Source organism: Azolla caroliniana, unplaced genomic scaffold (genome assembly GCF_043228905.1).
Source record: "Azolla caroliniana isolate FFs.n. ecotype wild unplaced genomic scaffold, voAzoCaro1.0.p SCAF_20, whole genome shotgun sequence".
Taxonomy (NCBI): Eukaryota; Viridiplantae; Streptophyta; class Polypodiopsida; order Salviniales; family Salviniaceae; genus Azolla; species Azolla caroliniana.
In genome coordinates this window covers 11680658-11696039 of record NW_028230455.1, presented here as the reverse complement: position 1 = coordinate 11696039, position 15382 = coordinate 11680658, and the positions used below count along the sequence as shown (strand labels likewise).

Genomic DNA, 15382 nt, shown 5'->3' with positions numbered 1-15382 from the left:
CAATCTCAATTAGGTATCTTACACAAAGCAACATGTCTGCTGCCGGTATCATTTCCCTCCCTTTTAATGTGGATGGTGCTTTCTAATTAAGCCATCTCTCCATATGTCATCAAACTATGTTAGGGATGATCTATAGGGAAAAGCTTCATTCCATGTAAGCTTGACAATCTGCTCAAGTGAATAACTACATATCACAAAGCTCCCTAAATACTTTTTGAGTGTATAATACCCTCACCCAGATGGTCATTACTTTGTGTTCTCTTTCAAGATGAGAGAAGATTCGCAAACATTATCTTTTGCTTAGACACATAGGCCATTAGGACCTTCATTGAGATGTTAATATGTCTTTGTTTTGACCTAAAGGAATTGGGTTTTCTTTCATTGTGTCTTTCTTTCTTCATTGCTATTGATATTATATTTTCAATTTCATATAATGATGATGTTTGTTCCATTGTTCTCAAAGTTTCTCAGCAAAGAATAAGAAATGGCTTTTTACCTGAAAATAGGGACACCATTACATGAAGACTATGTGAGATATAATAACTGGTATATTTTCATACAAAATGTTCACAGTGTGTGAACATAGAAAAATTAGAGAGTTTTCCATGGCCTACAAAGCAAATGTCTTTGCCGCCATTATTCCATTTTCCATGGCCTACAAAGCAAATATCTTTACGGCCATTATTCTATTTTCCATGGCCTACAGAATGAATGTTTTTACAATCATTATGCACAAGTATTTGAAGTCTAGGGATGTCATTGTATTTGAAGGTATTAGTCTCCTTGTGAAGCTTGGTTCGTGGATGTCATTGATTGCTTGCCTGCAACAAGCAAGAATGCAGTATGCCTGGTTTTCATAAAAAACAAACAAACACATCAACCCACCCACCGCTGCGGATTTAACATAGTTAATAGAAGATAATTGTTTCTTAAGGGGAGATTTGTAAAAATAACCCATAGTTTTCATGAGATTTCCAAAGAATATTCCCCAAAACACTGACTCTCCCTATTACCTTACTTTCTCCGGTAATTCAAATTCATTACAACAAGATGGGAGGGCATATTCCTGTTAACGTCTTTGTGTATTGTGAAAAACGAGGGGCTACTCTAATGAATTTCCCATCAATTTTGCTTGTCAAAGAGCCACCAACCTGAAGAAATTAAGCATTCTTTCTTTGGAGTCTGTATCGATTTCCTCCACGCTGTCCAGGGCACCTTGCATATGCTCCAGCCACCTCCCAGCTCCTTGCATCGTAATTGAGAATGGAAGATGTCGTTTGATCAATGTGGGATGCCCTAAGATTGATAAAATTTTACTTCCATAAAAGATTTCTACACAAAAATAGACCAACGACAACATATCTACATAGCAGGTCTTCGATTTCTACATAAAACTACACTAAGGATATGTATGTGTGTCTGTGTATATATGGCATGCCTTAGATTTCTACATAAAACTACACTAAGGATATGTATGTATCTATGTATCTACGTATCTACGTGTGTGTGTGTATGAATGCATGCATGCATGTGTGTGTGTATGGATGGATGGTATGTGTGGTGTGTGTGTGTGTGTATGTTATGCCATGCCTTACCCTTTCTTTGAGAATACAGTTGCGGACCTCCCATCCTTTGTATCAAAAACTCGTATTGGTTCTGTATAACATCCTCCTTATTAAAATTTGCAAAGATAGACCGAAATGTTTCATCGTCATCGGCATAGACTCTGAAAGGGATTCAATACCAATTCGCATACATTTCTTTAAGACAGATAGAATCTCACCACGAGTTGCATCAAAATCTCTCTCAATACCAAAGGCTAAGCACGCTTAAATCTATTCCGAGAATACGCCGAGACATGCAAGTAGCATACTCTGAATTGCACACTTATCATTAACGAAAGAGCAAAGACAAGTCCATCGAGTGATTGGCTGGCTCAGCTCGGAATTGTGCATGAAATGTATACTTAACACATAGCTTCCTAACAGGAATGGCATCAAAATGCAATAAAAAACACTCTTTATGCACATCCTTGCTTTCTTGTAATACTTATGTGTGTGGTACATACATACACACACACACACATACATACATACATATATGTATACATTCACATACATACACACATACATACATATATGTATGTATGTATGTGTATGTATGTATGCATGTACATGTACATATGCATATATTCACATACACACGTGCACATATACACATGTGTGTGTGTGTGTGTATTACACGTATTCATACACACATATATCCATAAATACGTGAAGAGACGGAGAGAGACAGTACCTGCTATAGAATTCTTTAGATAGCTTGACAAAGGTTTCATGGCCAAGCTTGTTGTAAAGGTTGACTTCATCGATGGAGAAAGCATGTCCTTGGGAGACTCCATCCACTGGGGGCCTTGGCCTGCAAAGACTCCATGGACACAGATGCCTCTCTTCTTCTCCTTCTCCTTCTCCCTCTCTCATCCTCTGCCTCCTTTCTCCCATTGAAAGATGCTATTCTTTCTTTCTTTCTTTCTTTCTTTCTCTGTCTTATACACATTCCAAGCAAACACACAAAACCATGGGTTTCTTTTTTTTTGTTAGAAAACTTCATAATATGTACATACATACATATGGGCCGGTTTGGTTCGGTTTGATTTCTTTGCCTTCAAACCGAACCAAACTGAACTGAACCATTTATATGAAAACAAAAACCCAAGCCAAACCGTTTATGAACTCTCAAGTCATTTAAACCGAACCATTTAAGTCAAACTAATTAAAAAACTAAATAAACAAAAATATATTAAAGTATAAATAAGCAAAGATGCTATTCTTTCTTTCTTTCTTTCTTTCTTTCTCTCTGTGTATTATACACATTCCAAGCAAACACACAAAACCATGGGCTTTTTCTTTTTTGTTAGAAAACTTCATAATATGTACATACATACGTATGGGCCGCTTTGGTTCGGTTTGATTTCTTTGCCTTGAAACCAAACCAAACTGAACTGAACCATTTATATGAAACAAAAACCCAAGCCAAACCATTTATGAACTCTCAAGTCATTTAAACCAAACCATTTAAGTCAAACTAATTAAAAAACTAAATAAACAAAAATATATTAAAGTATAAATAAGCATTTCAGTTAAACTAATTAAAATAAAATACGTTAATTAAACCATTAAATTAAATCAACATTAAGAAAAAGAAAAGTTAACCAAAAACCAATCAACCTTTAAACAAAACCACTCAAAACTATAAACCCAAGTTTTAGAACTGAACCGTTTTTTAATAATCCAAACCATCTAATTATTTTGGAACCGATAAACCGTTCAACCATGGCCTAACGGTTTGGTTTGGTTTGGTTTGAGCCAAAACCAAGCCCATAGCTAGTCCCTAGAAGACGTCGCCTAATATCTATTTCGTCCTTCAAACTCTCCGCCAATAGAGGCGAGTAACACGTGCATCGATCTCTTAATTCCCTATGAAGGTCGGGAACACACTCTCATCAAATCTCAGCCCATGCTAATTATTTCCATTTGTCAATCCTCATACCAAACCATCCAATTCTTTTGGAACCGATAAACCGTTCAACCATGGCCTAACGTTTTGGTTTGGTTTGGTTTGAGCCAAAACCAAGCCCATAGCTAGTCCCTAGAAGATGCCACCTAATATCTATTTCGTCCTTCAAACTCTCCGCCAATAGAGGTGAGTAACACGTGCATCGATCTCTTGATTCCTTATGAAGGTCGGGAACACACTCTCATCAAATCTCGGCCCATGCTAATTATTTCCATTTGTCAATCCTCATGCAACCTATATACCCTTTCCCTGACTTGCTATGTATATGCTTGTTGATTTGTCATGCTCGTGTTTTCCATTCATGCTAGACTTTCCTCACATGTGCCCATGTACTTTCCAGTGCATCATGCATGTCCCCTCTCGATATTCTGTTAATTCATTTTCTTTACATCTTTCGGAACCTTTGTGTTTCGAGATTCCGAAAGAATGTGCTCTTTGTAAGGCCTTGATTCATCCATCCATTCATCTAATTCTCTCTAATCTTAAAAGACATTGTGAAGGAAGAAGTGCATATGGGTAGCTAAATATCCACATTTATGGCGTTGGATCATTTAAGGTCCCGCTAGTACATGAGGACTTCATGGATGTGTTTGGGAAGAGACCGTAGTTGCATGCCACAGTACCATGATTGCATTTCCTCCAAGTTATCTAGGAGAGGAATGCATATCGTTCATAGAGAATCTTTCATATGACATAAGGCTCACATAGAGTACTGCCTAGTTGAATAATTACTTTCCATACTTTGCAATCCCTCCAATCGAGCGACATATGTTGAACATGTGGCCAATTGAACTCTCAAAATCAAAACCCACATAATGGCAAGAGAAAAAAAAACTCCCATATCTTAATAAATGATCAAGGTGACCCTCAATGTATCCGAAATCATGCGTGAGTGCATGCAACCTCTTTCCATGTAACTTGCACAATGACTTGTGAAACTTTGATTACGAGTTACAATTAAGAACATTGGTTCAATATGTTGAATGAGTGAGCACTCCCATGTGCATTGATAATGAAACGTTCGGTAGAGATAACACGTGGCCAATGAAAATACAAAGTGATAGAGCTCAAGGATGTTCAAACTTGTATGAATAAAAGGCAAGTTGCAGAGAACACAAGGTTATTCCGCAAAATCAACTCAGTCGTCTTATCTCTGCAAACAAGCACACATGTAGACAAAGAGGCACACAACTTTTTTGGATTGTGTTATACAACTCAAACTTGGCATAATTGGAACGTTACGCAAAGAAGCAGTAGGTATGGAGGTAACGTCCAATAGCAGGCCTATCGTGTGTAGCAGATCATTGACATTGTTGAGGACGGGGGGAGCTTTACATGTGTTGCACACGCATGAGCGTGCGCGCACGCACACACACAAGATATATATATATAGATGGATAGATAGATAGGTTTTATTATCTTCTTCGGAGGTCAAATAGATAAATAGATAGATAGATAGATTATATTATCGTCTTCGGAGGTCAAATATGACCTATGAGACAAAAAAATGTTACATTTCACGTGATACATGTTAAAGTGAGCAGTGACTCTCGATGTTCAAGAACTTTACAGATGAATGTTGCAATCGAGAGTGCACATTGTGGTTATGAGAGGAATTCATGCAAAGATTGGGCTCGGTTGAAGAGATGTGGAAAGCACGGTCGAATATGATCAAAGGCAGAGCATTGTATTAAAGTGTGATACTCAGACTCGCGAACTTGTTTAGGGCAAAGTGTGCATAGCTGACCACTCTCATCACTTGTGCCCCAATGCCCTGTTTCACATCGCAATGCATGAGAGAGAGAGAGAGAGAGAGATGCCCAATGGAGACGAGGAGGTCATGGGTTCAACCCCGACATTCCACAATGGCATCTAGTAAACTTAAAGAGGATGATATGTATGAATGCCCAATGGAGACGAGGAGGTCATGGGTTCAACCCCGACATTCCACAATCATGGCATCTAGTAAACTTAAAGAGGATGATATGTATATAAATAATAGAGATGTGTGATAAGTAGGGTTTGAACCCAAGACCTAGGGCTAGTGGTAAAAGAACTTACCACTAGGGTAAAGATAATTAGAATTTAGAAACAAAAATTTGGACCTAAGAAAGGATGAGAGAAAACATAAGAAATAAAAAGAAGATTTGGAGCAAAATAGAAGAAGAAGAAGAAGAAGAAATTGTGAAGTAAAAAAAAAAGAAGGAAGAAAAGAGTGACTTCTTCTTCCTCTGTTATTACTATTCTTTTTAATTAACATCAGAAGAAAGAGAGAGAGAGACAGACAGACAGAAGAAGAAGAAGAAGAAGAAGAAGGAAGCTTTTGCTAGGGTTTTCTAACAGAAGTAATTATCTGCTTGCCTGCCTTCTGCAGATCTCCATATCTTCTCTTCGACCATGAGGTATGTCTCTTTCTCTCTCTCTCTCTCTCTCTCTCTCTCTCTCTCTCTCTCTCTCTCTCTGCTGCTCTTTCAGTTTTTTCTTCCTGCCACATTCTCTGTGAATCCTTCTCTTTCCCCCCATCTTTTCCTCTCTCTCTCTCTCTCTGTCCAAATTTCTCTGTTTTTTCTTCTTCTCCCCTTACTTATATATGTTGTGTGTTTGTGAACCACTTTCTGTTCTCTTTTGCTGTCGAAGGATTTACTTTTTGCTCAAATCTTGCTCTTTGATGGAATGCTCTTGCATACTATGTGAATCGCACTTGGGCTCCCTCGAAATTTACAACATTATCTTTGTATTTGCCGTGAATTCCCATATTTTTTTTTCTGTTCACTTTCTTTGTTTTCCATGGCTTCCTTTGTCTACCTCTGTGTCCACTTGATGTGATTCACGCACGCCTTCTTTTCTTTGGCCGCGATATGACGGCGTTTGTGTACATTCAGATTTTGTTCTCTGCGTTATGGTGTTCTTTGTGACATTATCTGTGTGCATATGCTTCAAATCCCCTTTTCTTTCTCTTCAATAGAAACCTTCGTACATATTGTGATTTTCGTGTTTTTTCCTCTGTAGAATGGCATTCATCGTATACATAAGTGTGTATATGCGCTGTGAAAATCACACATTTCCTATTCTTTTTGTGTTTTTCTTTCCTTTGTATATGCTATGTATGTTACATTTTATGTGTATACTAACTCAATCATATGGACGACCTTTTGTAGTGGAGCAAGACCAATGGAAGAAGATCAGGTGGGTTTCTATCAATAATTTACGTTTTTTTATCTTTCTTCTCTGTTTAAATAAAACTGACTTGTATTTGTTTGATCTGGCAGGAGAAGAAGGAAGATGAGTTTAATACTGGCCCATTGTCTGTCTTAACAATGAGCGTAAAAAATAATACTCAGGTAATGCTACAACATTGTGACGTTCTTTCATCTATCTACTTAGTCTGCTGTAATACAATATCCAAAGAAGATGATGAATACTGCGCTATATGCTCTAAGTCTTTTAATGGAGAACAATGAAGGTGAACTCCTCTGATAAGTTTGTTTAATTTAGTTTGTGCAATTGAAAAGAAACCTTATTGATTCTACCCTCTCATTTGGTGGAAGGAATATTAGTTCCATCGTTTTCTGCGTAGGAGTATCCTCCATAGAAAATCATAGTTGTTGATGATGATGGAGATTGTGGTGATGATTATGGTGACAATTTATCGTTCTTGGTAGCATTCAAGTCTGTTACCAATGCACAATAACATAGCTTATGCAACCCATCCAAATGTTACAAAATAACACTTGTCTCATTTGGCTTTCCATCATTTATAAAGTATTATCATTATGCTCAATTAAGGAGCATTTCTACACTTGCCTAAAGAGTTGGGGTGGATGTGTCAGAGGCTGTGTGAGAATGGTGCATTGGTTGGTCAGTGCTGGAAAACAAACATGTTATGAAAGTTTGCATATCTGTAAATATATGTCGCTATGTAATCTGATGTGCTTCTGAACCTGAACCTCTTGATTGCAGCCAAGTATGTAGATATGGTTTGATAATGGTTTCCTATCGTCATAATTCTATTCCTAAAAACCGTTTTTGTGTGTGCGTGTGTGATATGCCTAGGTAACTAGAAGTTTGTTTTTTCTTATATCCTCCAGATATCGCGGCCTAGAGTTCTAGGTGTAGATTCATTATAAGAGTCCATATCATATGTATGTGACCAAAATAAAAGACATATGTTGGTTGGTGGCTCATAATCCCACTGTTTCTGTGAGCATCATTCAGAATGGGGGTAGTTACCTTCACTTCTAGTGAAAGTTCAAAAACTGTTTTGCTGTTTGGTTCTGGGTATTATTTTCTAGAGAGAGCGAGAGTTTACGATATTTTTTATCAATGTATGGGAATTGTTAGCTGAAAACTCAGCCTTCTCATAAGTATCGATCAAGCAACATGGGTTTGTTAAAAATGCAGGTCTTGATCAACTGTAGGAATAACAAGAAGCTCCTGGGGAGAGTTAAGGCATTTGATAGGCATTGCAACATGGTGCTGGAGAATGTTAGAGAGATGTGGACAGAAGTAAGACGATTCATCTTATTATTTTATTTGATTTAGGATGAAATGCATTTTCTGGCAATGGTTTCTTTAGGGAATTAAGAGAATTCATTTTTGATAGTTTAAAAATATTCTGATTACTCTTTTGCTTTGATTTAAGATGAACTGCATTTTGACCATGGCTTCTTATTCTCTTTAATATGTTGTTTTGCTTTTATTAAGATAAGTTCCACTTTTTATCCCTGTGGTATTTGCAGTTGCCAAAGGCAGGGAAAGGGAAGAAGAAATCAAAACCAGTGAACAAGGATAGGTTTATCAGCAAGATGTTTCTCCGAGGCGATTCAGTTATCATTGTGCTGAGAAACCCGAAATAGTTGTGAGAACATATCTTCTATAGATAGAATGAGTAGACTTGTGTTAACTCAGAAACATTATCCTGTTTTTCAATGTGAATGAATTCAATATCAATAGCATTCTATAACTAACTTCCATTTTTGAAGCAATGGAGAGGAATTGATATGTCTGTCGCATTGTTTGTTCACACATGTTCTTGGTATGTTGCTTGTATCCTTTCCTGATTTTGGTTGCTAGACATGTAAATTTCATGACTTCAATTTAGTCTTACATTCAGGAGTTTGTTTTTTAGTGTATATTTGTGCACCAATTTATTGATTCATGAAGTTGGTTGATAATTTTGCACACTTTAGATGTCTATCATGGCGAAACGGAGAAACCGAGATTCTCAATTGTTATCAGTTCTACACTTCTCTGGTAATTCGATAAGCTAATTTTCATGAGGTTTGAAACACACTCATCATGAGGCTCAAAACCACTCGAGATTTGTATTATGGCAAAAACATTGGTAGCAGAATATCCCAGGTATTATTAGATAATTAATGTTTTTATTCTTGGGCTTAGGATGGAGATCGTTGTGTGCTATTATCTTTACATTTTGCAATATCCAGATTTCCCCAAATGGATGTTAATGTTTCAAAGAGAGAAATTTATATAACAATGGTTTCTCCTCATTTTGCAAAGATTCCAATTTTTGCATTGTCCACAAAGAACAAGAGAGTTTGCACTATTGTCACTGTTTGTAGCTTGCAATTTCCCAGGGCCTGATTTTATAGTTAAATGTGTTGTTTTTCTTCTTCAGAAAATTGAATGCTGTTTGTTATATGATGGTATACTGTTAGTTTTTCTTCAGAAAATCAAATACTGTTTGTTTTTCCCAGTGTACTTTATTATTCGTTGGGTTTTGTTATATGATAATTGTTCAGTCTGAGCTGTTGAGAGCAATTGGCAAACAACATAAGGTTGAACATGGTAGATCCACTAATGATGATACAGAAGCTTGCTAAGCTTCCTCCTACTGAGGAATGAAATAAGATGAACTTGAAAATGCTGATTGAAAGGTGTTCTCATATCGACAATATGCTGGAGGTGGTCCACTAATGATTAAAGAAACTCTGCAAAGGTTCTTACTCTTAGTATAGCAAATGACAACAATATTCTGGAGGTGATCTTATAATGGTGAGAGGAACTTTGTGAAGATTCTTAGTGTAGCAAATGACAGACTGGAAGATTCTGGGATTGTTAGTATTAGGGTTAGTTTAATACTTAAATCATTATAACATTAAACAAATTGTGCATGTTTTCATATAAGCATGTGAAATGCAATAACACCTAGTGGTGTCTAGAAACACTTTTATCCTGTAAAAACAAGAATAATGCTGAATTTTTCGTTATGATATGTTGCAAGCATTACATTACAAAAAGTTGAAGGAATTGTTAAGTCATCAGGAAGAAATTTCATCTCCAAGCAAAAGCTACAAATGTTCCATTTAAGTATGTTAAGAAAACCTTTCAAGGCTAAAAAAGAGGGTATTAGTTCTGAGTCCATTTGAATACAATTTATAATTCAGGAGGTTGTTATCATGTCGAGCTTATGCATGTGCTTAATGTTGTGGGAAACTTACGAAATTTTTTTCTAATTAAGATGTGTACCTAATGCTCATGTATCGTACAACATTAATTTAAACAAGTATTTATAGTGTTGGGTTTTTATAGTCATTGAATCAAAAAACAAATCATTTAGTAAGATCTGTTCTTTAAAGTATTGCCATGGATATTGATGGATAGTAATTGCTACTTTGTGAATTGGGCATGTTTCTTTGTGGTCTAGTGTAGTAGTTGATCAATTGGAAAAGAAGAGTTTTAGTTGTATAAACTATTGCTTGAACTAGATTCATAGAAAGCATCCACTAAGTGTTTTGTGCGTGGATGTCGTGTACATGACACGAGGAGAGGATCAAATAGGGGAACCATGTGAGTTGATGGTAATAGATCTATATGTTTGAATATATAGATCATGGTCATGTGATGAATTGGAGTTGATATATATATTATTTGGATTTAAAGTTTGCAATATTTTTTCCTTGCAATAGGAAAATGGGGAATTTATATATATATTGTGAAATGCTCTCAAGAATAGACCTCTTTTCATTATGTCTCAAGTTACATTTTATAGACTCTCTCTTAGCGTGGAGGGTGTTCTCCCGCTCCAATTAGCTCTACTAATTATGGGGCTTGGTGGGGGCCTAGTTTGGGTGTGGTGCATGAGGCTTGGTAGGGGCCTAATTTGGGTGTGGTCTATGTGTGGTGCATGGGGCTTGGTAGGGGCCTAATCTAGGTGTGGTCCATGTGACCACCACAATTCCCCCTTGTAAAAAAAAAGTTACTGTGCAGTCGAAGCGCGACGAGGCATGGACGACGGTTCCAGACGGGGGGATGACACGGGCGTGGGCGTAGGCATGAGTGTGGGCGGGGGCGGTGGTAGTTGATGGAAGGGCTTCATGCGAGACTGGTGAGCAAAATTCCGAATCATGGCTGCCCGTAACAGATCCCAGTCGTTGCGTGTCTCTTCGGGTTGTTGTACAAGCCATGTTGCCGCGATATTCTCGAGGAGTGTCTTCATCTCCATTGCCTTCCGAGGGTGTGGCCACTGGTGGTAACTGGCCACCATTTCGAAATGATCCAGTCAAGAGAGGACGTCTTTTGATGGTAGGCCGGAGAACGGTTTTGGGCGAACTCGAGAGTCCGGGAGATTTTGTTGTGGCTCGGATCGTGCTGAAAGAAAGGACAACATGGCTTGGTTAGTATGGTTAACTTGTAAAATGATGTTGGACAGAGCTTGAACCAGTTGGTCGATTGGCGATGTGGGCTGGTGTCCTTGATTGTGTTGTAGGAATTCCGGATTCATCGAGTTTGCGTTGCCGTCGTTGTTGTCGTGTTGCATCGTGGCGGGCGTTGTTGGGGTCGTGAGTTGGGGTGGCTTGGCCCGTCTTCTCCACCAAGATGTGAAATGCTCAAGATGTGAAATGCTCTCAAGAATAGACCTCTTTTCATTATGTCTCAAGTTACATTTTATAGACTCTCTCTTAGCGTGGAGGGTGTTCTCCCGCTCCAATTAGCTCTACTAATTATGGGGCTTGGTGGGGGCCTAGTTTGGGTGTGGTGCATGAGGCTTGGTAGGGGCCTAATTTGGGTGTGGTCTATGTGTGGTGCATGGGGCTTGGTAGGGGCCTAATCTAGGTGTGGTCCATGTGACCACCACAATATGAAATGAACATGTGTGAAGTTAGACAATACATGCAAACATGTTGAAGTTAGAAGTGAAAGAGTTGGTTAGAACTTAGGATATTTTGAATGAAATCGTCATCCATTATAATGAGATGGTCAATGTCCTTTTGCAAATTGTAGAAGGACATGTACAGGTACAACATAAGCACTTGGACAATGTGCGGAGACAGACAAAAACAATGTATTATTGTTCACATCATCCAATGCAAGCCATTTGTTGAACAAATGAAAAATTTATAGATAATTCTTCACAATTGGATATATGTAGATCACAAATTTGATAATTCTTAATAGAAGAAAAGGTCTACTTGATGTAGAAACTCAAGGGGCCAAGACTCGGGGGCATTAGATGACCTTACTACCTAGAAAATCAATTAGACCATTCACAATGCCACATCCAATGCTGACAATCAATGAAGCTTTGATATATTAGGTTAATACCTTGAGGAGTGCATGGTTGCAATCAACAAACAAGCAAAATTGTGATCATAACCCTTCATAGGTGTGCAAAGGGCTTTCACATCTATTGGAAGGTGGATGGTGGGACCATGCTTTACGAAGAAAAGGCAATAAATTATAATGGGTAGGTGATAGTTGAAAGGTAGGATGACACCGTAGAATCATTTTTTAAATGGCTATAAATATATCTCGACAACACGCCCGTTGGGGCAATGCATTGCACAATAAATTCTCTATGGGAGTGTCATATTTGCTATTTAGTCCATTTCAGTATGAACATTCCCTCAATGTCACAACTCTTATTTATATGTCTTAATCCCCCCTTTTAACTCTTATCAATATTCAAAATATACGATACAACAAGAGCCACACCGTCTTTGCCAGATCCTCTAGCAATACTTTTTGTTTTCCCAATAGTAATGAGTTTTTGGTGTGCTATATGATCTATGAAAAAAGTGGTCATTACAACATAATGAACAACTTTTCTTTAACTTCAACTTAGTTTCTTTGTTTTGGCTTGCTTGAATATAGAATATGCCACTTAGTTCACGGCCCTTTTAAACGTCCATGTGGTCCTTTTGCTTTGGATTCAAGACCCTGATGGAATTGTACCAATATCCATTGAACCCAAAAAGTGGTGCTTATCGAGACCAAGTGAAGAATTGTGATGTTCAAATAAACAATCTTCACTTCAAATAATTTTGAATGCAACATGGTTTTACTTGCCTCAATAATGAAAATTGCAAAAGATACACTTCATTCATCATGATTGATTGATGGTTATTGAACCAAGCCATCATACTTTTATTGACTCATGTGTTATGGATCATATGAAACTATCAACTATGTCTAAGTGTGTTGTCTAGTTCCCTTAGAAATGTCACCATGCCACTTGATCATGTTGAAAGCATACATGGATGATTTGATGGACAAGCCATGAAGGAATTGATGAACTAGTGTGGACCATAGGAGGTTAATAAGTTGTGTAATTTTTGTGCCGGGAAAAACGAGGTTTCATGAGGAGGATTGAATCCTAGTCACAAGTTGTGGATATTGCCCATTGATGTGTGTGTGTGCACGTGCACGATGAGAAAAGGCAACCTTCATGATTTTGGATAATACATCACCAATACAAACAAAACAATAAGAGAATTGATATTGACAAATAAAACAAAATGTAAGAAAGACTCTCTTGGAACCAAATATATGTGTCCTTGGGCCCAAGAAAAAGAAGCAATGTATGTCTCTATGTCTCCATTTACATGTCATTGAGTGTTTGAATGTTTGTCGGTTAGCTTAAAAATGAGGTTGATAAATGTGGTGTAGTGATAAATTGACAACGAATGATTCTCATTAGGTACAAGTTACAACTAATAAGGAGCTTGCAACGACCTAACGGGGATGACTAAGAACCTTATCTGCAACTAATAGTAAACCCAACATGTTTTATATGATAAGGTTTTTGCTTTCAACCATGTGGAGGAACTGAGATACGTGGTGGTATTTATTCTAAATTTCGACATTCATACTTTGTTAGGAAATTGCCAACAAGAATTATGTTACAATCTTAATTTGCTAAGGTTATTATCGTGATGGTCGACACAATGTTAACAATGGCCATTGAGAAATCGATGGCCTTCACAAGATTAAGATCAATGATACTGTTGCATGTGGCATTGCTAGCCTTGTGGCATTGATATTGTCACATATTAGATGATAGAAATATTATGAGGATCCAATACACATCCATAATAGTAATTCAAGGATTCCTTGAATAGTGTGGGAGTCTTGTCCTTCGAAATTAATTCAGTGCATGAGTGCTAATTTCTCAAAGAGAATATTTGGGAACTCTCAAGATGGAATCACCCTTTTCTTGCCAAATGCATTTGGGGATAACCGGGTATATGTAAATAAGTGTGATGACCCGTCTACATGTGGTAGCCATATGTATGGTCTATGGATTCAAGGCAAGAATAGTATAGGCACATTGGCATATGACTTTTATAGCGATTGAAGCATTGACCGACTAGAGTACTCTATCAAGTTGTGTTGCTTTGCACAAGTATAACATATGCACTCAAACCAAGGGGTACAAGCTAAGCTGATGCAGTCCCATCATCCCACACACACAAGTATCGCTGTGGCACTTTATATAGGCACCAAAACATGTCGAGCTGCCCCACACTTGTTTGGGCCCATAGATAGAATGTTGAATCAGGTTGGTAAGGGCATGAGCAAGTAATAAGTGAAGGGACATTGTATAACACAAGCACTCAAACCAAAAGGGACTAGATAAGCTTATGCAGTTCCATCATCCTAACACACACAAGTATCGGCGTGGCACTTTATACAGCAACTAAAACATGGCGAGGTGCCCCAACTTGTCTGGGCGCCCATGACAAAATGTTGAATTAGGTTGTCTGGGAAATGTTAGAATACTCTCTCTCTCTCTCTCTGGAAAATGTCATAATGTTGAATCAAACAGCAGAGACAGAGCCCACATGGATGTAGCTCAGTTGGTAAGGTTGCCCGATGGGTACCAAGTGGTCATGGGTTCAACCCTTACATTCCACAATGGCATCTAGTGAAATAGAGAGGTGAGAAAAATTGGGTATCGAACCTATGATGTTAGTGCGAGTAGTGTTAATAACTTGTCATTAGGGCAAGTTAATTACAATTAAAAAATTAACATTAACTTATGACTAGGGTAAGCTAATTACAATTAAAAACTAGTGAAATAGAGAGGTGAGAAAAATTGGGTATCGAACCCATGATGTTAGTGCGAGTAGTGTTAATAACTTGTCATTAGGGCAAGTTAATTACAATTAAAAAATTAACATTAACTTATGACTAGGGTAAGCTAATTACAATTAAAAACTAGTGAAATAGAGAGGTGAGAAAAATTGGGTATCGAACCCATGATGTTAGTGCGAGTAGTGTTAACAACTTATCATTAGGGCAAGCTAATTACAATTAAAAAACTAACACTAACTTATGACTAGGGTAAGCTAATTACAATTAAAAAACTAACACTAACTTATGATTAGGGTAAGCTAATTACAATTAAAAACTAACACTAACTTACGACTACTACTAGGGTAAGCTAATTACAATATGAGAGATGGGAAAAGGGGTAGTCAAAAAAGTGTAATTATAAGAAAAAAGACCTGAAGAAGGGTACCCTCTGGAATTATGGAAAACCTGCTTCCTTATTCCTGCAGCT

At 37.6% G+C, this 15382-nt stretch overlaps 1 protein-coding gene and 1 pseudogene across 2 annotated transcripts; one reads left to right on the top strand and one right to left on the bottom strand.

The window, feature by feature from the left end:
* Positions 1–463: 463 nt before the first annotated feature.
* Positions 464–2448, bottom strand: LOC147851028 (two-on-two hemoglobin-3-like; annotated as a pseudogene). The gene is made up of 4 exons (XR_015531592.1): positions 2299–2448; positions 1596–1726; positions 1152–1296; positions 464–847 (listed from the first exon to the last, which is right to left on the bottom strand). The product of XR_015531592.1 is annotated as a two-on-two hemoglobin-3-like (transcript).
* Positions 2449–5864: 3416 nt separating this feature from the next.
* Positions 5865–8577, top strand: LOC147851027 (uncharacterized). Its single transcript, XM_087335532.1, has 5 exons — positions 5865–5978; positions 6735–6762; positions 6846–6917; positions 7978–8082; positions 8316–8577. The coding sequence occupies exons 1-5, from the start codon at positions 5974–5976 to the stop codon at positions 8430–8432; spliced, it is 327 nt and encodes a 108-aa protein (XP_087191658.1). The 5' UTR covers positions 5865–5973; the 3' UTR covers positions 8433–8577.
* The last annotated feature ends 6805 nt before the right edge of the window (positions 8578–15382 follow it).

What these genes read in the sequence shown, in the direction of transcription:
- LOC147851027 (XM_087335532.1), top strand. An exon ending in GCGTAAAAAATAATACTCAG is followed by an intron (nt 6,918 to 7,977) that starts GTAATGCTACAA and finishes TTAAAAATGCAG; the next exon opens with GTCTTGATCAACTGTAGGAA. An exon ending in TTAGAGAGATGTGGACAGAA is followed by an intron (nt 8,083 to 8,315) that starts GTAAGACGATTC and finishes TGGTATTTGCAG; the next exon opens with TTGCCAAAGGCAGGGAAAGG.